Source organism: Cyprinus carpio, chromosome A6 (assembly GCF_018340385.1).
Source record: "Cyprinus carpio isolate SPL01 chromosome A6, ASM1834038v1, whole genome shotgun sequence".
Lineage (NCBI taxonomy): Eukaryota > Metazoa > Chordata > Actinopteri > Cypriniformes > Cyprinidae > Cyprinus > Cyprinus carpio.
The window spans coordinates 6,903,500-6,928,478 of record NC_056577.1 but is presented as its reverse complement, the minus strand read 5'-3'; the positions used below and the strand labels follow the sequence as shown (position 1 = coordinate 6,928,478).

At 38.1% G+C, this 24,979-nt stretch overlaps 1 protein-coding gene across 6 annotated transcripts in view; it reads right to left on the bottom strand.

The window, feature by feature from the left end:
- LOC109062335 (myosin-10-like) overlaps nt 1–24,582 on the bottom strand; it is a 63,574-nt gene extending 38,992 nt beyond the window's left edge. For 3 of the 6 annotated variants that reach the window (XM_042757723.1, XM_042757724.1, XM_042757725.1), the window contains exons 1-3: nt 24,288–24,582; nt 22,827–23,201; nt 15,579–15,735 (exon numbers count right to left, since the gene is read on the bottom strand). In XM_042757723.1, the coding sequence (XP_042613657.1) occupies nt 15,579–15,735; nt 22,827–23,180 (511 nt within the window). In that variant the 5' untranslated portion in view covers nt 23,181–23,201; nt 24,288–24,582. The remainder of the gene's footprint in view (nt 1–15,578; nt 15,736–22,826; nt 23,202–24,287) is intronic. The other 3 variants (XM_042757726.1, XM_042757728.1, XM_042757727.1) reach the window with 2 other exon arrangements.
- Nucleotides 24,583–24,979: the final 397 nt, after the last annotated feature.

Here is a 24,979-nt window from a genome sequence, read left to right as displayed (position 1 = left end):
AGACTCTTAATTATAATCTCATAAGAGTTAATGTGCTTAAAATAAATAAAATTCAAGGTAGATCTGAAGCCCAACAATATTTTTAAAAAAAGCTTATTTTGGTAAATGTTATTGCACTCCTTTCTGTTACTTCAAGCACATCATTCTGCTCACAGGATGTGCATAAGCGCTTTGTGCTGCTCTCTATTGCCGCGTTTCCACCGAAATTACCCGGAACATTTGTACCAGGAACTTTTTTCCTCAGGAACTATTTCCCCCCAAGACCTGTTGCTTTCTGTGTTTCCACCGCGGTCTTAAGTACCGTGAAGATTAGGCAAATAGTCTGGTGATGTAGGTCTGCGCGCGTTTCTCAATACAAAGTACGCTGATTTTGGACTTGCATCCTCTGTAGTTCGGACTTTGCGCATTCGATTCGGGAGTGTGATGACGGCAACGACGCAAATCCGGTAATTCTGCAAACAGCAGCGTACTTGATAACATCAGTCAGCTCGCCTTGGCTACTGCAATTTTCTTCACTGTATATTTACAATAAAATGAAATAGGACATCAAATACCACTGCCTCCTTTCGTGCTTAGTTCAGGGAAATGTGTATATATACAGCCTACATTACAATGAAACGAAATATTATACAAATTGCCTCTTTTTATTTTCATTTTAACATATAGATAAATTGAATACAGGCCAAAGATTACCTGTTAGATTTACCCAAAACAAATTATATTTTATGCATAACCACTAAAGAGACATCAGAGCCAGCGGCACATATCAGAAGGACGAGCCGAGTTGAGAGTGCTCTCGGCGGATACATGATCACTGAGCTTCCGCTGATTGCGTGGCGCTGATCGTCTCTGAAATCTGCTAAACACATTTTAAAATAGGCACTGTTTTCATAAATAAACCACAGATTGGAGTTTAAAAACAACTACAGGTCCTTCTCAAAAAATTAGCATATTGTGATAAAAGTTCATTATTTTCCATAATGTAATGATAAAATTAAACTTTCATATATTTTAGATTCATTGCACACCAACTGAAATATTTCAGGTCTTTTATTGTTTTAATACTTATGATTTTGGCATACAGGTCATGACAACCCAAAATTCCTATCTCAAAAAATTAGCATATCATGAAAAGGTTCTCTAAACGAGCTATTAACCTAATCATCTGAATCAACTAATTAACTCTAAACACCTGCAAAAGATTTGTGAGGCTTTTAAAAACTCCCAGCCTGGTTCATTACTCAAAACCGCAATCATGGGTAAGACTGCCGACCTGACACCCTCAAGCGAGAGGGTAAGACGCAGAAAGAAATTTCTGAACGAATAGGCTGTTCCCAGAGTGCTGTATCAAGGCACCTCAGTGGGAAGTCTGTGGGAAGGAAAAAGTGTGGCAAAAAACGCTGCACAACGAGAAGAGGTGGAGAGGACCCTGAGGAAGATTGTGGAGAAGGACCGATTCCAGACCTTGGGGGACCTGCGGAAGCAGTGGACTGAGTCTGGAGTAGAAACATCCAGAGCCACCGTGCACAGGCGTGTGCTTTTGAACCAGAAACAGCGGCAGAAGCGCCTGACCCGGGCTACAGAGAAGCAGCACTGGACTGTTGCTCAGTGGTCCAAAGTACTTTTTTTGGATGAAAGCAAATTTTGCATGTCATTCGGAAATCAAGGTGCCAGAGTCTGGAGGAAGACTGGGGAGAAGGAAATGCCAAATGCCTGAAGTCCAGTGTCAAGTACCCACAGTCAGTGATGGTCTGGGGTGCCATGTCAGCTGCTGGTGTTGGTCCACTGTGTTTTTATCAAGGGCAGGGTCAATGCAGCTAGCTATCAGGAGATTTTGGAGCACTTCATGCTTCCATCTGCTGAAAAGCTTTATGGAGATGAACATTTCGTTTTTCAGCACGACCTGGCACCTGCTCACAGTGCCAAAACCACTGGTAAATGGTTTACTGACCATGGTATTACTGTGCTCAATTGGCCTGCCAACTCTCCTGACCTGAACCCCATAGAGAATCTGTGGGATATTGTGAAGAGAAAGTTGAGAGACGCAAGACCCAACACTCTGGATGAGCTTAAGGCCGCTATCGAAGCATCCTGGGCCTCCATAACACCTCAGCAGTGCCACAGGCTGATTGCCTCCATGCCACGCCGCATTGAAGCAGTCATTTCTGCAAAAGGATTCCCGACCAAGTATTGAGTGCATAACTGAACATAATTATTTGAAGGTTTACTTTTTTTGTATTAAAAACACTTTTCTTTTATTGGTCGGATGAAATATGCTAATTTTTTGAGATAGGAATTTTGGGTTTTCATGAGCTGTATGCCAAAATCATCAGTATTAAAACAATAAAAGACCTGAAATATTTCAGTTGGTGTGCAATGAATCTAAAATATATGAAAGTTTAATTTTTATCATTACATAATGGAAAATAACTTTTATCACAATATGCTAATTTTTTGAGAAGGACCTGTATATTCTCATCTGAAATACTTTTAAAATTACATTTCATGACATAATAACTGTAATATTTTGAAAATGATCCGAATAAATGGTGGTTGAAATCACAATGCTGCGTGAACTCAACCAGTAAGCATGCTCAGCACACAAGTCCCGCCCCAAAAGTTCCGGAACTTTGATAAAAAAAGTACTACCTCGCCAGCAGGGACTTTCTAAGGGGCTTTTTTTTTTACCCGGAACTTTATTTAGTTCCTGGTTCCTGCAGTGGAAGCACACCGAGTACCAACCCAAAGTCCCTAGTTCCTGGGTTAAATTCCTGCGGTGGAAACGCGGCTTATTAGAGCCTTACATATTATAATACTTTTGCACAATGAAAGATTAATAGCCTTTCTTGTTCTGTCCTATCTATCATATGTTCCTGCCACATTACCGTGCTATACATTTAAAGAGGTGATGACATGAGAAACCAAATTTGCCTTGATCTTCTGGCATGGTCTTTGAGGTCTTTGTACCATTAAAACTTCCTGCAAGTTTCATAGCTTAAGACGTCCTCCCCATTATAAATGAAGCATTTATTTAATCAATATCCAAAAACAGCTTGTTGTGGATCCTATTGGGCAAGGTGACGTCACCTAGCACCAGTCGTTTGCATATGACTGCCTCCAGCGCAAGACAACTACACCTAATTTTGCATCATCGCATCATTGTCACGCTCACAGGTGTTCAGTCGACGTGCAGCAAGTGGGTCTGAAGAAGTAGCTGTTTACAATAAGATTATGATGCCACGCAGATGTGCCATTCCTGGCTGTAGAAAAACAACTTGTTTGAATATGCTGCCGAAGGATCCAGACGCCAGGGGAAAATGGATTCAGTTTATTTTTTGCGAACATACCAGTCACGTCAGTGTTAATTTACACGTGTTTTGAGAACAAATCGCAGTATGATGCTGGCTTTGCCATGACACTTTTGCTTAAAGATCAGGCCGTGCCGACTATTCTGGACCCAACAACGATGCTGCAAACTGTAAGTAATGTATTTCATGTAAAAACTACTTTTTAAAATGCTAATTGCAGTTTAATTCACAATGAATAATCACAGTCTTTTTGCTTAGTTTACTTGCATATTGTTTTCAGAGTCCGTCATGTTCAGGCTCGTGTTAAAAGAAGTTAGCCAATCATAACAGTGGGCGGTTACACTGAACTCTTAAAGGGTAACTAAACCCCTGGTCAGAGCCTGACTCCACCCACTGGCAATATTTGAAAAATGCTGAAAGTGGGCAGAGCACAGCGGAGATAGAGGGGACGAACCGAGGGCGGGGCTGAGCGGGTGGGGCGTGAACCTGAGACCCGCAGTAACGGATTACAGACAGCTGCTGTCAGAGTCGCTAAAATGGAGAGTGACTGTAGTGACGCAAGTAGCTTTGCAACAGAGCGTTCATTTGAAGTAGAGGACTTTTCTCCCCCACCTTCACCTGAATTGGAGGATGTCGAGGTGTCTGTGGACACAGGGCCAGGGCCTAAGCCATATCAATTAGAGCCGCTGGCTCAAACTGCGCTGTCTTAACTCCTGCATCGCGATCGGCATCCGACGATGCTAGCGAAGCAGCCGCTACAGTGATTTTGACGGAACAAGATGGTTTTATACGGCCAAGGGCATGGTAGCTCGTACCAAGGGCGTGGTGAACTGCAAACTGCTTACGTCACCTGCCACCGCAAACATCCAATAGGAAAAATCAACTGCAATAGCCACCGTTCAACCTGAAGAGGGCAGCACTCAGACGTTTTTACACCATATATTGTAGAATTAAAAACACTTTATACTCAAATGTCAAAAAAGTTACTCGAATCAATGAACAGCACTAATAAAGCCCCATTCTTACAGAACTAAAAAAAGTTGGTTTAGGGTTTAGTTACTCTTTAAAGGGGAAAAAAAAAAAAAACCGACTGTTTGAGTCAGAGGATGAGAAACAGGGTGGAAAAAGGTCATAAATCACTACATTTTTAAAGTTTTTAGTCTAAAAAACTATATTAATATTATAATTGCACCTAAGGGAACATAATAAAACAAACAAACAAAAAAAAAAACCCATGTCATGACCCCCTTTAAAAGAAATGTCTTTTAATGTTATAGTACATTTATATATAAATTAGGGGTGGCATGGTTCAACTTTTTCACAGTTCAGTTTGTTTCACAGTTTTAGAGCCACGGTTTCGGTACAGTTCGGTATGTGCTATGTTTATGGAAAAACTATACTTTCAAATAAAAAAAGCAACAGCACAAATAAATACAACAGAGTAAAGATACAAAAAATAAACAATGATTTTCAGTAGTTTTTTTAGGTAGGTCTAACATTAGTTTTAGGTACAGAAATTGAATAAAGTAATCAAATTAATAATCAAGCATTGCATATTGGACTGTATAAATTAAAGATTATTCTTTATTAAAGTTACAAAAGCTTTTCAATCAAGAGCAGTGAGTGTTTTCTTTGTTGTTCCTGTTTGATTAATATAAAGTCATTTACGAACGGTTTGATTTTTTTTTTTAGTGAACCATCTCATCCCTAATAGAAATATATTTACTTTTTTCAGTAATGTATTTTACAACAATACAGAGCAATGTGTAACATTTGACCAGATTTATTCCTACACTTATTCACTTTTATTAGTTTCCCACTAAATAATGTTTTTTCACTATATGTTTAGATTTGATAAAATTATTGTGCACTCATGATTTTTCTAGAGTAACATTTGCTGCTGAATTATCCACTAACCTATATAAAAGTATTTTTGTCAGATTATGATTATATATTTTTTCATTTATTATTTTTCTTTATATTGAAGTTGTCTGTATTTAATAGATTGTTTTTAACACACAAAAGAGTGACAATCAGGTCAACACACAGGTATAAGGTGCGTCCCAAATCACGTACTTATGCACTATTCTATGTATAAGTGCACAGTGTATAGTGTGTCATTTGGGACGCAGCTACAGAAATTCTAAAAAAAAATTTTTTTAATGTGATGGTATTGGATTGGACACAATTTAATAAAACATTTGTAATTTAAACAGATCATTTTCATAAGAAGCAAATGACAATGGCAAAAGTAAACTGATAAGACACATGAGCTCACAGACATTATAATAATCCGGCCTGAGTGAATCATTCGTATGAACTGCAGTGCAAAAGCACCAAGCAACAAGAGGGCAACGACAAGCATCCGCAACAGAATAACCACCCCATCTGCTGCAACTGCTGTCTGCAGGAATTTAACATGTAGCTGTTTGAAGTGACAAGCCCGTCAGTCACACACTGAGAAATATGACTCACTAGCTACTCAGTGAGCCGAGCCAGATATGGCCTGATCAGAGGTGACACAAATTACTGGAGACTGCAGCTCAATTGCACAGAACACCATCATGTTTGCATGTCATTGATCCTTATCAAATTACAAACCGAACACAATCAAACATCTAGTGACCTTCAGACTACACATACTCGCATAACAAACAAAAAAAATACTTTGCAATTTCATTATGTCCTAGATACTTATATTCCCACTATGCGGATAAAATACAAATCTACAAGTGGATTCATTTAGAGATATGAGATAATGTCATCTTTGCGGGAATTAAATAATAAAGTGTATCATGGTATCAGCTAATGTTTATCAAGCTAAGAATATATCATCTGTTTTGTCAGAAGCTCAGCTCACAGGGGCATTGCGGGATACTGTAGCCATGTACTGGAGGAGGGCAGTTGGTTGCTGATCCTGTTGTGTTCAGGGGGTGTGTTTGGCAATGTGGGCAGCCGGCCTCAGACTACTGCAAAAACAAACACCTCAAAGGTCATGGCTGTCTGACACAAACAAACTTCATAAACCCTGGAGCCTTATGCCTTGTGGATATACAAACAAAATAAATACTTAACTCAAGCATTATTTATACATGACATAAATAATACTCGAACACTGCGTGGTCTTCTGTATGGGATTAGATAGGTGCCAAAAGTATTGGACAGAAAACAACTCATAACCCTAATCAACCAAAAATTAAACCAATAAAAATAATCAAATAAGAGAATAAAAAACCATTATGAGTCATAACTTTACACAGCTCCAAAACTACTTTTTTCCTGTTTTATAAATTAAATTTTTTGGCACTTTGGTAAAGTTACAGTGATTTTGGTACATATGTAGTTCCATAATTGCCAGGTGTATTACTGTATTATTGCACGGACCAAAATTTATAATAAGTAGAGTTATAATTTGGTAATACTGATATAGGCCATATTTTTTTATATATAGGCATATTTTTTAGGGTGTACTCTGAACCGAGCCCGAGCGCAATTATCCCTCCTCCCCACTCCCCCACTGGCCTGCACTCACACTTAATAATAATTCATTTATCATTTATTCCGTGCATTGATTTTCACTTGTATGTATCAGAAAATTATTACGGAGACAGCAGAGGTTAATAAAATAATTTGCAGCTTTATTCGCAAACTACATTTCTTGTTTATCAATAAGGTAAGAACGAGAGCCATTACAAACCTAAATATACTTGATTAAATTAAATTTAGGGCTGTGCGATATGGTCAAAAAAAACCTATCACGATTTTTTGATAAATTTTGTGATTTCGATTTTAATCACGATTTTGACACACACAGACATGCTTTACAGTCATAAATGCATTCAGTATAAATTTGAAACCTTTGCAAAAGAAAACCAATGAGAGCTTTATCAAAAAGTTGTAACATGTCTCTAGAACAGACATAGGTCAAAATAATCACAGATGTCAAACAAAAAGCCTAGACATATGGCAAAAAATAAATAAATAAATAAATAAAATAAAACCCGTGTCCAGGGCTTTTTTTTATTTTTTATTTATTTGTATTTTTTTTCATGCATTGGTCATAGAGCTCATTGTAGCGGTGCCTCTGGTGCTGAAATATATTTATTGGTTCACACGTACTCCGACAGCAGTGCGTATACAGTATGTGTATGCGGTTCAGAAGCAGCAGCGAGAGCGCGTTATTGTAACGCGAAAGCACTTTAAAATAATGCGCGAGCGCGAATCTCTCCGCTCGCACGCAGATTTCTTTTGCTTTGTCACAAAACCAGACGTGCGTGCTCAGATAAACGCTGCTCTCGTCAGGAGAGAGTGCGCGCAATTAAAACATGTCTCCTCTCACTCACTCACTCACAACTCTCTCTATGCTCATGCGCTAGATATTCATTCTTTTCGCCCCTTTCGATTTCTAACATTTTCTGTTCACATCTTTTACCGTGTGCAGTGTGAACGTTCTGATCCATTAACATGGGCTCTGAAAAAATACGCATCACAGACAGAGTGTGTGAACCTGGAGTTAGGCATATGCCCAGTCTGTTCTGTTCTCACACTCCACTTAGGTGCACTGCATTCGGATTGGATCGGATAGCATACTGCGGGAGGTCGGGACCGCGAAAAATCGTGCTATAAAGCGATTTAGAAATCGTGCACGCCCAAATCGTGATTTTATTATGATTTCGATTAATCGCACAGCCCTAGTTAAATTTATTGAAAAGTGTAGTGTAGTAGCAGTAATAGAATATGTTTGCGGTCGTAATGATGACAGTAGCACACACAAAATAGTTTCTGTTCCGTGCTTTGGCGCGGTTAGCGCTCACACTGCATGCATACCGTGCCCGACCCCAACCGAACCATACCGTGGCCCACCTCTTTCAACCGGGCCAGGGCCGGCCAAAACGAACCGCGCCTGAGCGCGGCACGGAGCGCTCACACTAGTCAAATAAACCGGGCTTTGGAGGTCAAACACGCATGGGCACGGTTCAAAATGCAAAGTCTGAATATAACTAAATGGTTAACTCAAACAAGCAGCAAGATTAAAAAAGGAGCAAAAAAAAAATCAGATGCTGCATCCTGTCTAAGAAGAACTGAAGAAAGACAGCTGATTTGAAACAGGTACGAAAATGTTTTTGAGCTCCCCTTGGAATGTCTTTGAAATATAGGGTCTCTGGTCACTGTAATCTACACAAGATCTTTATGTTCCAGTGGGCTCAAAACAGATCTCTCTGCAACCACCTGGACAGAGTTCAAAAGGACAAAGCCACATTACTGCTCATTACACATCTATTGGTAACAGGTGGGTCAAAAAACTCCACAGAGCAATAACTATCTTAGCACACAACAACCTACAGTCATGGCCAAAAATATCGGCACCCTTGGTAAATATGTTCAAAGAAGGCTGTGAAAATTAATCTGCATTGTTAATCCTTTTCATCTTTTATCTAAAAAAATTCACAAAAATCTAACCTTTCATTGGATAAGAATTTAAAATGGGGGGAAATATCATTATGAAATTAATGTTTTTCTCAAATACACGTTGGACACAATTATTGGCACACCTAGAAATTCTTATGAATAATATTAGTCTGAAGTATATTCCCATTCATATTCACAATTTTGAGCACTCCAGGGTGATTATGAACATGAAATTATCCATCCAAGTCTTCCTGTTTCACAAAAATATAAATATGAGGGAAAACAAAGCCCAAATCCCCTTAATCATCCATCACAATGAGAAAAACCAAAGAATATATTTCTGATGTGCAGCAAAAGATAATTGAGCTTCACAAATTAGTGAAGTGGCTTTAAGAAAAGAGCTAGAGCAGTGAAAATTCCCATTTCCACCATCAGGGCAATAATTAAGAATTTCCAATCAACAGAACATGTTATAAATCTGTGTGGAAGAGGACGTGTGTCTATATCATCCTAATGTGCGGTGAGAAGGAGAGTTTGAGTGGCTAAAGACTTTCCAAGGACCACAGCTGGAGAATTGCAGAAAAAAAGTTCTCGGGGTCAGAAAACCTTTTAAAAAATGGTCAAACAAATTCTCCTAGCTCATCCAAAAACAAACTCCAGCATATTCAGTTATCAGACACAACTGGAACTTCAAATGGGACTGGCTTCTATGGTCAGATGAAACTAAAAAATTTGCTTTTTAGCAGCAAACACTCAAGATGGGTTTGGTGAACACAGGGACAAAAAGTACCCCATGTGTACAATGGAATATACTGCTGTATTTTTGATGTTGTGGGCCTATATTTCTCCTGGACATCTTGTTTAGATACATGGCATCTTTGTTTTTATCAAATACCAACAGATAAAAAATCAAAAAGTGACTGACTCTGTTAGAAATCTTATAATGGACCATGTTTGGATCACCCAACCATACAATAATCCAAACACAAACCTCAAAAACAACACAAAAATGGGTCACTGAGCACAAAACCAAGCTTCTGCTATGGCCATTCCAGTCCTCTGACCTGCACCCTATAGAAACTGAGTGTGGTGAACTGAAGAGCAGCACCACCAACATGGAGCTGGGAATCTAAAGGGTCTGAAGTGATTCTGGATGAAGGAATGGTCTCTGATCTCTTGTCAGGTGTTTTCTAACCTCATCAGGCATTATAGGAGAACATTTAGAGCTGTTAAACTGGCAAATGGAGGTTTCAAAAAGTATTGAATAAAGGGTGCCATTAATTGTGGCCAATGTGTATTAGAGAAAAACATTTATTTCATAATGATATTTCCCCCCATTTTAAATTCTTATTATCCAATGAAAGGTTAGATTTTTGTGAATTTATTAAAATAAAAGATCAAAAGGATTAACAATGCAAATTAATTTTCACAGCCTTCTTTGATCATATTTACCAAGAGTGCCCATATTTTTGGCCATGACTGTATATCATCCCAGCCTAACTGATAAGTTAGGGGGCTCGACATCTCTTAGCATAATATAAATGTAAATGTGCCTCCACACTGGGTAAATGTGGTCGTGAGATTGCCATTTTAAAGGTTGTAATTATATGTTTTAGACATAACTTTCCAGTCAGTAACCGTGTTTAGATTCCATAGCTTCCATATGCCTTGAAGAGAGATGGGTACCACTGACATTCCTGCGCTCCAGTGGCTATACTGACTGGGCCATTTCCAAAAATGTTACTGTTGAAATGAAGATCAGCACTTCCAAAGTTCTTAAAGTTGTTATAATTAGCCCTTTGCAAAGTTCAGTCAACAGACAGAGGGGGATTATGGATGGTTTCTAGCAGACTAATCAAAGACAGATGTGAATGGATGTGTGGTTGTCAGTGTGTTCAGAGGCATTATACAATTTACCTCTGCATGAGCTAAGTGTCATTTAACCTTTAAAGCTGCATATTAGACATGTCATTAAACAAATACTCTCTTTTCACAGAGCAATAAATTCAACCACAGGGCATTAAATTATCTGACCAATTAATTTTGTTACTTCATCAGCAAACAAACTTCTCACTCACAATTAAACTGCATTTAAAAAAATAAAAATAAATAAAATTCTGACACGAACAACACCTTAAATGTTGCTTCGAATGGTCAAATGACATTAAAAAAGCACAATCTTTGTATATCTAAATTCTTTGATAATAGGTGACTAATATGAGTCTTTCGAAGGCCAATATTAGTGCGGATATCTAACAATGAGTTATTTTTCACAATATTTACTCAATTCTCACATATGCAAATATCCACTGGCAACCTGTTAAGACTGATTTGGACTGATATCAGGTGATGCTGATAAATGTTGGCCATTTTAATGATCACTATACAACAAAAACAAATCAGAAAATGCCGACAGCACAAGGAAATGTGCTGGCTAGTTACTGTTACACTTAAGACTTAATCTTAGGATACCATATCAGATTCTTAGATTAAAACTTGGACAGTTTTGGTGCTCTGATTAAAGAGTGTAATAGAGTGTTTTCCAAACATAAATGTGATTGAAAACACAAGTGAGCGTGGACAATAACTGAAACGGAGCCATCACGGAGGAAACATCTCAAGAGGAAAAGTAAACAACTTGGTTTCACTGCAGAGATCTCTGTAGCTCTAATGATTTGGCCACGTGCAGCATTGTTAGGGGTGTTTCCTCCAGAGGCAGACACCGGGATCCATGTGTCCCAGCCACACTTCACCCAGCACGTCACAGTATGTACTGCCCCCACCACCACTGGCACACAAAGGCGACATTGTACCCCACAATGCAGGTCAGCCTCTCCTTCCCAGCCTGGGACGGCTCTTGTTCAATGGCCTCTGACAGATCAGGACAACTGGCCTGTCCTTCTGTGTGAGAGGGTCAGATTTAGTAGGGAATTCAGCATTACATTAATGGCAAATGTTCCTCCATTTCCTGGACAAACTACTTTGACTCCAAGTTTTATATGACTGTTCACTACTACCAAATTCACCAATGTAAAAACACATAAAATGTACATAAAATGTTATGTACATGAGATTTATTGCAACAAAAAAGCAAATATGTTTTGCATATAATTACACAATTCAAAAGTATGAGGTCAGTAAGATTAAATAAAATAAATTACTTTTATTCAGTGAAGACTCCCACATTATTATAAAAAACATATTTCAAATAAATGCTCTTTATTGGAACTTTCTACTAATCACAAAAACATGAAAAATTTAATCAGTTTCCACACAAATATTTAGAACCACAAATGTTTCCAACATTGATAATAATCAATAATAGAGATTTGATGATACAAGTATCGATACAGCTGACCCTGTATCGATACTGTGGCATGTATGCAGCAGTGGACCGTGCTTAATTTGAATACAAGAACAATGTTTAAAACGGAGTAGAAAAGTGTGAGGTTTCTAAAAAAAAATATGAATAGAGCATAATATATAGGCTACAACAAGGTTTAATCTGGTCACTGTTGCCTGATATAAAGAGACGTAATCCCCGAAATAGAGCTTCCCACTTGTGCAATACGGAAATATCTGCTAAGTGTGATACTTATCTTTGTCAATCTGGCAACCATGAGCATGCACGCTCTCTTCAATGTGGATAAATGCACTTGGTTTCTGAAAACACCGGTAAGCTTGTAGTTTAGCGATCTCCACTTCAATCTTCTATTCTCAGAAAAGTGTAATTTATCAAGTGAGAGAGAGAGGCTGCATAAGTATTAATTACCACCATTTTGCCGCATTTCTCTATTAACAGTGAAGCTGTGGCTTTAATTCCTTTAGAAACAATTCATTTACTAGCTCCTTGTTGAGAAAGATAATAAAGCCCTTGATCGATTAAGCTATTTAGTTGATAAAATTGCGGGGCAGCGCTAAAAAGTTTGTTCCTGAATGTCTGAGTGCCGCCACAACTAGGCATGGGCCGGTATGAGCTTTTGACGGTATGATAACCTTAAGCAAAAATATCACGGTTTCACGGTATCACGGTATTGTTGTTACAGCTCTGAAATGTGTTATTTTTAATGACTGGGTAAAAAAATAATAAAAAAAATACCGCTGGACACAATATATATTGTTTATGAGCAACATACAGAATATTAGAAACAGTAGAATTAGTTTATATTTTCTTTGATTTGTTTCCTAAAAATAAAAAATTAAAGACTGACATCTTTATTTAACCTAAATCTGTAATTACAGTTATCTAATTATAGTTATATAATTCATATACATATCATTTCATATCATTTAGTTATATAATAATAATCATTCACATCATTTGATTTAATAATAACCCAATTTGAAGCAAAAACAGAATGTTCTGACAAGCTTTGTGAAATTATACCACGTAAACTTTTCAAAGACAGTCAGCTCCCCTCAGAAACACATTCATATAAACCCCCAAATCAATATTGAGGATTTTCTTCCAATAGTTTGTGCATCATGAACAGTGAGTGATCTGTCTGCTACAGTATTTTTCTCTGTGCGTCTGTCTTCAGCGTCTCTGGCCTGTGTTAACGGGCATTTACAGACTTAATATTTCCACATAAATTACATTTTGGAAAATGATTGCATTACATCGCAGTTTGTGCAAGTCCAGAACAGAGAGTTGCAATAAGGCAAAAAACGGCCGGTTGCCAATCACGTAAAGGTCAGAGTATATTTCAGCCATCCGCGCACCGTCGGCATTACGCTATTTTCGTCATCAAGAGGGCTCGCGGACAGCCGTGCACCCCATGGTACTGTGCATGTGAGCTCCCCTGTCCGCGCTCATCTATGGTTGAGTATACTTTTGAAAGCTCTGCGGACACGGCTGTGCGCGAGACGGAAAGGAACACTGAATGTGAAGTGTACAAGGGTCTTAAGTTCGGCCATCCTACACACACGTGACCGACCGCTCGCTCGCACCAACAGGAGGAGGAGGGGTCCGTGTCACTCTCTACACTCCACTCAGCCTGAGGGATTTGTACTCTTTCAGTCTTTGAGGAGACATGGAAAAAAGTGCATACCGCAGGAACGGTATAATGGAAAATATTAGTGGTTTTGAAACCGTGACATTTTCAAATCGTGTTATACCTTGAAACCGGTAATCGGCCCATGCCTAGCCTCAACATGATCTGTGTGATTGACTGAACGTGTGGGCATTAGATACAGTGAAGACAGCGCAGTAGTTTAGAACTCTTCTACTTTTTCTTTTTCTTTTTCTTTTTTAAACATAGAGAGTGTGTTCATTTGTGCAATGATAACGTACCAGCAATCCTAAGATGATTTTTTATATATATTAGAATGAGTACATTACAATATAAATTTATTAGAACGAGTACATTATTATTTATGGGCTTAAAAACAAAATGCAAACAATCAGAATATTGTTCCTGGTGGGGAGTGCCCAATCTAAACATGAAACATGCCATTATTGTACTGTGGTACAGTTATGGAGACCCTTCACAATGCAGAGGTCAGCTGCCTCCTCTGCCAACAGAAATGGCACTATTTTATGCAGTGTTTAATAAACAGTTGTTTTACTTCTGCTGAGGTAAAATTCAGCACAGTCATGTATTGTGATACATATCATATCGTGACCTCTGTGTCGTGATACATATCGTATTGTGAATTTGCTGGTGATACACAGCCCTACTAAACAGTGTGCAGAACGGTTGTCTGGACTACATTTGCTGTTCTTTGATTTTATAAACTCTTTTATACACCTCTGAAATGCAGTGAAAATTAAATTGAGAGGTAAAAGATTAAATGATTCAGTTTTTAATGTAACACACTAACATCTCTGCTGAATGCCATCTTAATCTGTGACACAGTTGCCCACTCCAATATCCAACTGCCCCAAATTTACTAAGAGATGAATTAAAGATTATGACAGTGGTAGAAAAAAAAATTATGGTTGAATGAATCAGAGAATTACATCTCCTGATCTTGCCTTTCAGAATCAACCAAAACCTATGTGCTTCACTGAGAAAAGAACTAGTAAGAACACACAGGAGAGGTTTGAAAAAGCTCCAACTGCTCAAGAACAGGAGCGATGGGTCTTAATTTGTATTATCTTCTGCTGTGACAGACAGATACTCAGTATTCACAACCAATGACATGATAAACAACAGAGCATTGTATTCAAAAGCCTGACTCACTAATTCATGCACTCTTTCAACACAACTAAAAATTTATAAATTACTTCAGGAGTAACCTTGTAGTTTAGTAGTAGCTGAAGAAGATGTATCTGATGGAGCAGTTAATGATATGTATTATCTTTCACATCTGACTTCATTATGCACAGATCCACAGCTCAGACAAGAAAAACTCAAGCCCACTGCAGTGAAAACCGAAAAAATGCAGCCCTTTTTTCTTTCCTTTCTCTGGACTTATCTGAAAGCACCAGATGTGGAAAAGTAAATTAATTTATCTCTCAGAGTGGAAAAACAAACTTTAATATAATAGGATATCATTGGAAACAGTGACCATTCCATTTCTGCTGCTCTTCATCACATGATACTATGAAACAAAGTACAGCCAATAACATTAATGGTTGGCAGAAACTGCTAGAAAGTTCAAATTCTGCTTTAAGGTTTAGGAAATCTTGAACTGCTAAAAAAATGGCAAAAAGTAGGAGAATTTTTCTGCTTATTTGAACAAAGTGGTGGTCTCATCTTCATCTAACACTGAACAAAGATTGAGAAAATACAACACACCCTCTTTATTTTCACAGCAAAATCCTCAGTGGAAATGCAGAATTCAAAAATGTTATTTCTGTAACAGATGGAGCCACTGATAAGAGTTCATCAGAAGGAATATTTGGTATGGTCTTACCTTGAAGCATGCATCTGTAGGCCGACTCAGAAATGGCATAGATATGAGGTGGCATTTCATGCCTCTTCTTGCCCCTGTACATCTCAATGATGTTCTCTGAGTATATAGGGAGGTTTTTGTATGGGTTTATAACCACACAGAAGAGTCCTGAGTATGTCTGCACAGAGACAAGAACAAACAAAAGGAGGAAAGAAATGTAACATTTAATTGCCAGTCAACTCATAAGTGTTTTTGCACAAGCAGGACATAAAAGCATAAATACAGAATATATACATACATTTAATAACATTAAATTATGTAAACAAAACTGTTTAATTACATTGAGAACATAAGTACAATTCATAATCAAAGCCTGCAACTTGAGATAAATCCCAACATTTCCAAATGCAAGAACCAGCAGAATGATTAAATATATAATGTAACCCTTTGTCTTATTTCTTGTAAAGCCCCTCTTCTATCTCTAGTTTACTTGTTTACTGGTTTAACATAAGCAGTAAAGCTAGTGTTTGTATAATCATTTAGGGATTTCTGAAACACAGAATACTCCAGAGTAGCTTGTGAGGTATCCTAGAATTTACCCTATAGTTTTTTCCATTCATACAGTTTCTGTTAATCTTTTTCATTCTGAGCATGATCTGCATTTTGGGAAAGCATCCATGAAAGATTTAAGCATATGAAGACATTGCACAGACTGAGATGTTTCTTAAGTAACAGTCCAAGCATTTGAAAATGGTTGATCACACAGGGCACTAAACTTAGTATTCGCTGCACAGCAACATCAGCTGCATCATCAGCTGCTATTACCTTTACGGAAATGACAATGGGTTGACAAACAGACATTGACATGTAATTATCAAGATTTATAAGATTTATAAAACTGAACATTTATTAGATCTATAAAATGGAATCTGTATGTTTTTACATGTGGTAATGATCACTACAACTGTTAAAATCCACTAATTCAGAGAGTCACACTGTAAAACAGTAAATCTGAAAATAAAGATAATGTTTCATGAGTGTCTAAAAATCAAGCTTTAATTTTAGGAAAGTTTGTTGGGGCCAAATTTGAATGAATGACCATATATTTTTCTATGAATTATGTTAAGATGGGTGTCAGTTTAAGATTACAGAACACAGTGATATACATAATATTTACTAAAATAATTAGAAATAAATAATCTGAAACTTAATTTGAAAAAAAAAATCTGAACAGAACATTTATTAGACATTCAAAGACTAGTTTAATATGTGTATTTACTGAATGCCGACCGTATGTGATTGAAAAATTCTAGAATTTGCCTTTTAATTATTAGAAAAACTTATTAGCTGTTACGGATTATAAAAAAAAAAAAATCGACATTTCAGCCAGTAATATTGGCCATTGTGCTATATTGGTGGACTGTTAAAAATAATGTAATGGGATAAAACTGTTTATTATTAATTTAAGATCTTTTTTCAAGAAGGGAAACTGAAAACTTACCAAGTCAAGAGCCTAATACTGATATCTGCACATCTGTGTACAGAATGAAACAGAATGAAGGTATTTCTCTTGAGAAATGCTGGTATGATTTCATTGTGCAGCTGTCCTGCAGTGAGCCTGCTCTTCATTACAGAAGACATTTACAAGATATTAACCCTGTCCTTCAAGTAGTTTCATATTCGAGGCTATAACTGAGAGCAACCTGTGTTTGTTTGAATGTCGGGCCACTGCTGGGGGTGATCCAGACACATTGTGAGGGGGCACGTCAGGGGAGAGGTAATCCCCGTCGGCCTGCTGAAGGGTCCTTCTACTGGCTGACGTTGTGTTTATGAGTGGAAATATATATATATGGAGGAGTATCGGGGTTGCATTGAGGACAGATCTGTCTACATCCCATTCCCAACTCCCCACCAGATAAAGCCGTCCTGCCAAACTAGATCGCAGGCCAGAACAACAGACTTGGACTCAGGAGACTTGTGGCTAGAAAGTGGTTTCTCTCCAGTAGGGCTGCACAGTCATTCAAATTTCTAATCAAAATTACAATTGCAGATGCCACAATTATGTAATTATTCAAAGTGGCAATTAATAGTTCAAAGTCCACTTATATTATTCTGCATGATTAAGATGTGTTTTTTCTTTCTACAGGTTATTTTTCCTTTTTTTGTTTTTAATTAAAGTAGAAACCAATCCATCATAGAGTTGACATCAGAGGCTTAGGCCTAATTCTATAGAAAAGCAATAAAGAGTTTTTTCAGCTTGTTAATTTGTAACTAAAAATATGGCATGTGGTTGCTTGGTAAACATCATTCAATGTAAATTGTGATAATAGTAATTAAAGGGGTCATATAATGCTGTTAAAAAGAACATTATTTTGTGTATTTGGTGTAATGAAATGTGTTTATGCGGTTTAAGGTAAAAAAAAAATCACATTATTTTTCAAATACTGTACATTATTGTTGCTCCTCTATGCCCCACCTTCTGAAACGCATTGATTTTTACAAGGCTCATCGTTCTGAAAAGCGAGGTGTGCTGTGATTGGCCAGCTATCCAGTGCACTGTGATTGGCCGAATGCCTCAAGCGTCTGACGGAAATGTTACGCCTCTTAACATATTGTGATGGCTTAAACATAAACATAAAACCCATTATAAACGTGATATAAACATGATTTCTAGTCGTGTCTTCTTTTGGAAGGGAAAAACAAAGTAGTTTCGCTTTCACAGTGAAAAACACAGTGTCTATATGTCATGGCAGCGGCAACAACAATACTACATTGAGAATAAAAGGTATGCCTTCTTTCTTTGCATGAACATCTGGGCGGTGTTATGCAAATCTTCCCACATAGTGGGAATCCAAATCTCTTTGGATTTGAGACTTTAGTCTTTGCAACTTCTCAGATCTTCTTTATTCACCAAGAGAAAGGAAAATTTTAAATCGCATCATATGACCCCTTTAATAATCACAATTACAATTTTAAGGAAATTATTCACAATAGAGCCCGACCGATATATCGGCCGGCCGATATTATCGGCCGATATGAGCTAATTGCATTTAAATCGGCATCGGCGTTTATAACGGCCGATGAAACATGAGAAACAGAGTCTCATGCTTCACTCATGTTATGAGTGTTGCATAGTTTGCCCACCAGAGGGAGCTCTGCAACTCCCCAGTTGACAACAGCGCCAAAATCCACTACAGAAGAAAGCTATCAGCCGAGCCACGGAGATGTACTCTTTTGAGGGTGAGTCTGTCGTTCGTCATGTGAAATGATTGTAGATTTAGTTCATACACTGTATATAAAAACAGTGTGGTAGTTCTAGCTAACGGTCCTATCATTATCACTACTAAATATTCTGTAACATCACTTACAGCCGCTAATGCGTTGCTATATTAGATTAGCCACAAAGCTAATACCATGTTTATCAGTTGAAGAGCGCGAACGTTAATAAGAGGTCAAACTATAACGTTAGCGTTTAACTTATTCTAAATATATCTGCAGTGTTTCCCACATAATGACCGCGTAACTGTGGCAGGGGGGCGCGTGTAGTCAATGACTAGAAGTTATGTACAGCGTGCCTCGAAAAAAACAACTGTTACGTTATTCTAACGCTAACATAGCTTCCTGTTTAGCAGGCCCCTTAAATGCTTGCTATTAACTTGTTTGAAGGTGGTTCTTCTAAAAATTGACAGCGGTGTGTTCATGACACTAACGTTAACCATTCAACTTCGAATTGATTCTGTAATCTTCCGGTAACAGTAGGCTAACTTTACGTTCGCCAGCGCATGACGATGTTTTGATTCAGACTGCACAAAGAGAAGATATACGGGTCCGTTGTGAATGTGTCTGTGAGAGCAAATATAGTGTAGTTACAGTAACTACAGTAGGTGCGTCAGAAATGATTAAACCAGAGGGGACATGTAAATAAATGTGAGCTGAACAAGCGCTTTTTTTTTTCTTCTTTTTTACAGATTGTTTCAAAGCAGATTTACAGACATAACAGGAAAATGTTGTAATAATATAGTTAAATATAAGGGTAATAGGTAATACCTATTGCTTGACAAAAAAAAAAAAAAATATATATATATATATATATATTTCTCTATATTTCTAATTTTTCAGATCCCTGTTTATTATTATTATAATTCTAATGATGACATGAGTAATGATATATGTTTATATTTTTATTTATTTTTATTTTTCTTTCTCTGTCTCTCTTTCTGCCCTACAGATGGCTGAAAAAGGTGAACGCTGTAGCAGCAAAGTGTGGGACTACTTCTGCAAAGATTCCTCTAATGCAGTGTTCTTTTGATCATTAAAAAATATATACTTTTGATGTGCAATTGTTTAGTCATTGAGACTGTAATCTAAGGCTTTTTTTAATATAATCCCTTCTGGAAAATGGTTTATACAGCCCACATACATAGAACAGGCAGATATTTTGCTATTGAATGTTGTGTAAGTGTAGTTTATAGGAAATGGGTCAAATATCCAGTTTATTTTCAAAATCAAAATATCGGCTTATAAATCGGCTATTTTCGAGTTAATATCGGCATCGGCATCGGCCCCCAAAAATCCATATCGGTCGGGCTCTAATTCACAAATATGATTTTTGTCACAATTGTGGAGCCCTACTCTCCAGCATGACTCTCAATGTTTGTCAGGCTACATATGGAAGAAAACTGCTCTTCATCTGAGCTATGCACAACTGCAATCATAAACAATTTAACATGCTACACTAAATAATTATAAAGCACTGCGCCATTTATGAGTAAGCACTCTATGCTGAAATATGCCCAAAGTCTATCCAACAAATATTTTGTCAGTTTTTGGTTATTGATCCTATTTATTTGTTGTTTATTTGTGTTGAGTATCCGTGACCTTATGAAAATGCCATATATCTCTAAGAAATGCATTTGATCAGTCATGACCTTAAACCAGCCTAATTTGACAGACATTCTTTAGCTCGACTAGTTGTTCAAGAAACCTAACCTAACCATACAGTACTTGGCATTGGCAATAAACGTGATTCTGATTCTGATACACACTAGTTGATTTTGAATATACCTGTATAATTTCAGCATGTTAATGCCAAAGCATAATTTGGATTTTACATGTATGTTAGGGTATGCGTGCAGTGCGACTGATGTAAATATCATCACTTTATCTAACTGCCCATATTTATCATTCAGCTCACACATGCACTTTGATTTAAGTTTTTTTTTTTTTTTTTACTAATTAGTTTGTTCACGTTGGCAGCATTGGCCAGGGCCATTGTTTCATAGCTGAAAAAGACATGGTTTTGTTGGAAAAACAATAACAAATCACTGGAGACCACAACAACAACAACAACAACAACAACAACAGAAACAACTCCAGTTTAAACGAGTACTAAGACTTTTAATCTGTCATAACTTCTGAAGAGAAACAGACGACACCGGACAAGGAGAAAACATTGTAGTCTGCATGTGTTGAACGACTACTAATAGTGACAGTTCATTTCTTCCATATGCGACGTACATCTAAGTGAAACAGAAAAAAAACTGCAGGGTCGGGACTTGGTGATTGGATCTGAATGCAAGTTTGCAGTCGACTGTAAGACAGGGGTGGGGTTTATGATTAAATAAGTCCAGCATACGTCACCAAAGAGAAAGAAGTCTGTCATTTCACCGAAAGATCAAGGTGTGGTATTTCGAATAAAAATTACAGGCTCAAAAAAAAATTCAAAATCAAAAAAAAAAAAAACTCACTTCATGCCAAATATACAGAACTGGAAAAAATGTGTTCTAAACAAACCCATAAAGACAAATCAAGACTAACGTGTCATCACCCATCATGCTATTCAAGAACAGAGGGGTGTGGGAAGGCAGAGAGGAACGCAGCAACTCCACGGCTCTGCCCACACAGCAGATATGAGAGCACATACCACACACCAGCCTGAGGTCTGGTCACCAGCCACGCGCACAGGAAAAAGGTTGTATATTCTAAGTAAATACATAACATTATGCTTCCATTTTGTGGCTGTATTTCTTCAAACAAATGTAAGCTGACAGTAATAAGGAAGCTAAGAAATTTGGGGAATGCTGAGGAATGCAGTTGTTATCAACAGTCAGTCTGACATCTTGACATCTCGCAGATATTACAAGCCAGCTGTAGCTCAACGCCAAGCACAAAGGTCCTGTTTTAAAACTTCAGGTTTTACTAGGCCAAGCATGGGCCTCTACAGCTAATTACTGTAGCCTATGAGGACAGAGCACAGCAACCACAGAAGCTTAAATAACAAAAAAGGTAGGAAACTAGACTTACAATCCAGCCTGACTGTGTTCCACACAGCTAAGAGGGTATGGGAGAGTGGTCTGCACTCTCTCATCATTGTGTAAAATGACAACAGTGCCTGCTTTCATAACGTCTGAAGTGCCGCCAATCGAGATGGCCAATCGACCTGGAAAAGCTTTCAGTGATGGGAAATGAAAATTTAACTGGATAAATTCCATCCAGTGATTTTTAAAGGTGGTAACTGGGTGGGAATATCAACAGAAGTGTGAAGACAGAAGTGGCTGCTCTCATTGAGATTTCATAATGACTTCATTGCAGCTCCTCCACACTTGGGGAATGAAGGAAATGATGGGGCTACACCTCCAAACAGCTTGCTTCACACTCTTTTTCTCGCTCTTGAACAATAAAAGTCAACCAGTTTCTCTCTCCGAGTACATGCTATAAAGTAGGTCAAGATCACAAGGTAACTCTCATGAAGCTCCCTACAAGGGCTGCCACAGCTAATCAATAAAATTGATAATGACAATAATCAACAAGAATTTGATTATTGATCAATATGTGCACAAAAATTCCACCACTCCTGTCTTTTTATGGTAGTGAATAACACATTTCTATGGACAGAATGCATCTGAAACATAATAGAAGACGATATAAGTTGCTATGGGAACTAATTTATCACAGCGCTTTATATTTTGCGCTTCAAACATACTTATAAGCATATAGTTGAATACATTCACTATATTTGTTTTCATAACCTTATATTTGTACATTGTTTAGAGAACCTCATTGGGCAGGATTAGAAGTTATAATACATAATTATATATGTATATAATACAGAAAAAGTTGACTTTCTGATTAAACAAGGAACATCATCAGAATAATCAATCAATTATCAAAATAATTATTAGTTGCAGCACTACTCCCTACACAAACCTACAAAAACCAAGGTAGAGAAAGTATTCGACTTGAAAGCAAATGTATTATCATCACACTTACGTATATGAGCCCAGAGTAGTAGCGATCTTTCAGGTTGTGTAAAACAGACGCTTCATTCAGGCAGGTGAGTTCTGCCATATCCTCCACTTTGCTGAACTTGGGCGGGTTCATCTTCTGGATGTCATCTTTGTTCACCAGGGCCTTCTTGCCATTTTCAGCCAGCTCAACGAGCACCTCCTCTCCACGTTCCTCTCGGATGCTGGCTGCCTCGAACCCATGCCGTTCGGAGGGAACCCACACCAGCTTCTTGGCCGTCCAGTCTGCCTGGGAAGCAGGGTTGTAGACCATGGCCCGATCCACAAAGAGGTACCTCTCAGGGTCCTCCTGCCCGCTCCGCTGCGCCATCTCCGGCATGAGGAACTAAAAATAGGCCACCTGGAAAAAGTGTTAAAGGGAATTAGTGATGAACGAGCAGAGATTGTCATCGAATTTATGCGATGACACAAGCTTGGTTTAGGCATTTAAAGGTCAAATATTTCATTGTTTTTACATGGATATAGCCGAGAATGTTCAATTCGCAGCTACTATGCAGCATTCACGTCATCTATATTATATGGTAAACATTTTAAACCAGTGCTTATCCTAAATACAATACCTGCAGTAGTTTTTCATGCATATATTCATAAAATACAAAAACATTAATCTACTGTTATCTCACTGTTAGTTGATGAATAATCATCAGATACTGCATTTTTGGAACATACAGCTGAACAAAGCTCATATTTTCATGAAACAGCTGCATGTAAAACATTGTCTGAATCAGTTTACAGCTAATGTAAGTTTAATATGGAGCACCTCCACAGTCGCATTAACAAACAACAACCCAATATAAGCAAGAGCCTGACGGACTCGGTCTACTCTGGCCTACAACTGGACTAAGACTTACTGTAATTTCCACAAAGGAAAAAAATAAGGTTAAAATAAGGCAAGAAGGTCAAAAAAAATGGGTCATGACTGTAATTTCACAGATTATACGCGAGATGAATCCCCGGTAAACTGATGCGGGACTCCAAAACACAGGACAGTCCTTCAAAAATTAATTCAGTGATAACCCCCCTAAAAAAAACCTTTCTGACGGTCACCGTCTCGCAAATAATATGAAATTACCGACAAATATGTCACATCAGTACGTATACAAATAAAGCGACGAGGTGACCGTTAGCTGAAGTAACATTGTCTCCTGCACGCGCTGAAGTTTCCGCGGCCGCTGGCGCGTGCTCAGTCCTCGCGCCTCCTCCTCATCACCATCTCCCGTTATACGGCCTGTGGCGACGCGGACAAACGTTTTATAAGTGCATTGGCCGACATATAGTGCTCAGGTCTGACCAAAGGCAAAGGGTTGTAAAATGTAGAAATTTATTTATCTTCTTAAAGGAACCGCAATAACAAACTCGCCAAATAATCCGTTACACGGCAACGGGAGGGTAAACCGGGCCAAAACGAAAAGACGCAAGAACTTACCACGGGCTGTCAGCGAAGAGACCTACGTGCGCGAAGATATGAATGAGTTGCTATCCAGCGCGTCCGGTTTTTATCATCCAGTTCTTTTGAAAGTGGGCCAGATATTCGCTCGCTTCGCACCTTTGCGCTGATGCCACCGCAGCCCCGCTTCTCTGAACTCCTCAACCGAACTCAGCACCGCACTCTGTTGCGCCCGCCTCTCCGGTCACACCCACCGGTTCCCGTACGGAACGGGGATTGGATTGTAACGGGCCTTGACCACGAGCTATTGGTTTGTTAACATTACACCCCCAACAAAAAGCGATTGTTCATGCACGCGCTCTTCCATCTAGCGGGAGCTGGACCTGAATACGTTGGTTGCAAGTCCGTGAGCGTAGAATACTGACCAAAGGGGGCTGGGCATCTTTTTAATAGATGCAAAAATACATACATAAGAGCTGAGAATGTTCAAAATAATGAATTAAAATTAAATGTAAAATAACGGGGGGAAATAATAATATGGTTTACCTATCTTGACGTTCACGACCTCATTATTGATAGAAATACATTTTATAGTGATGGTCGTCTGACTCATTTCCGAGTCGATTCTTTCGAACAGTTCGTTTCAGATCATTTTTTTAAACGATCCCCAGCGTGGCATTTTACATAAACGTTTTTATTTTCGATTTATGTGTGTTTATAAAACTGTAATA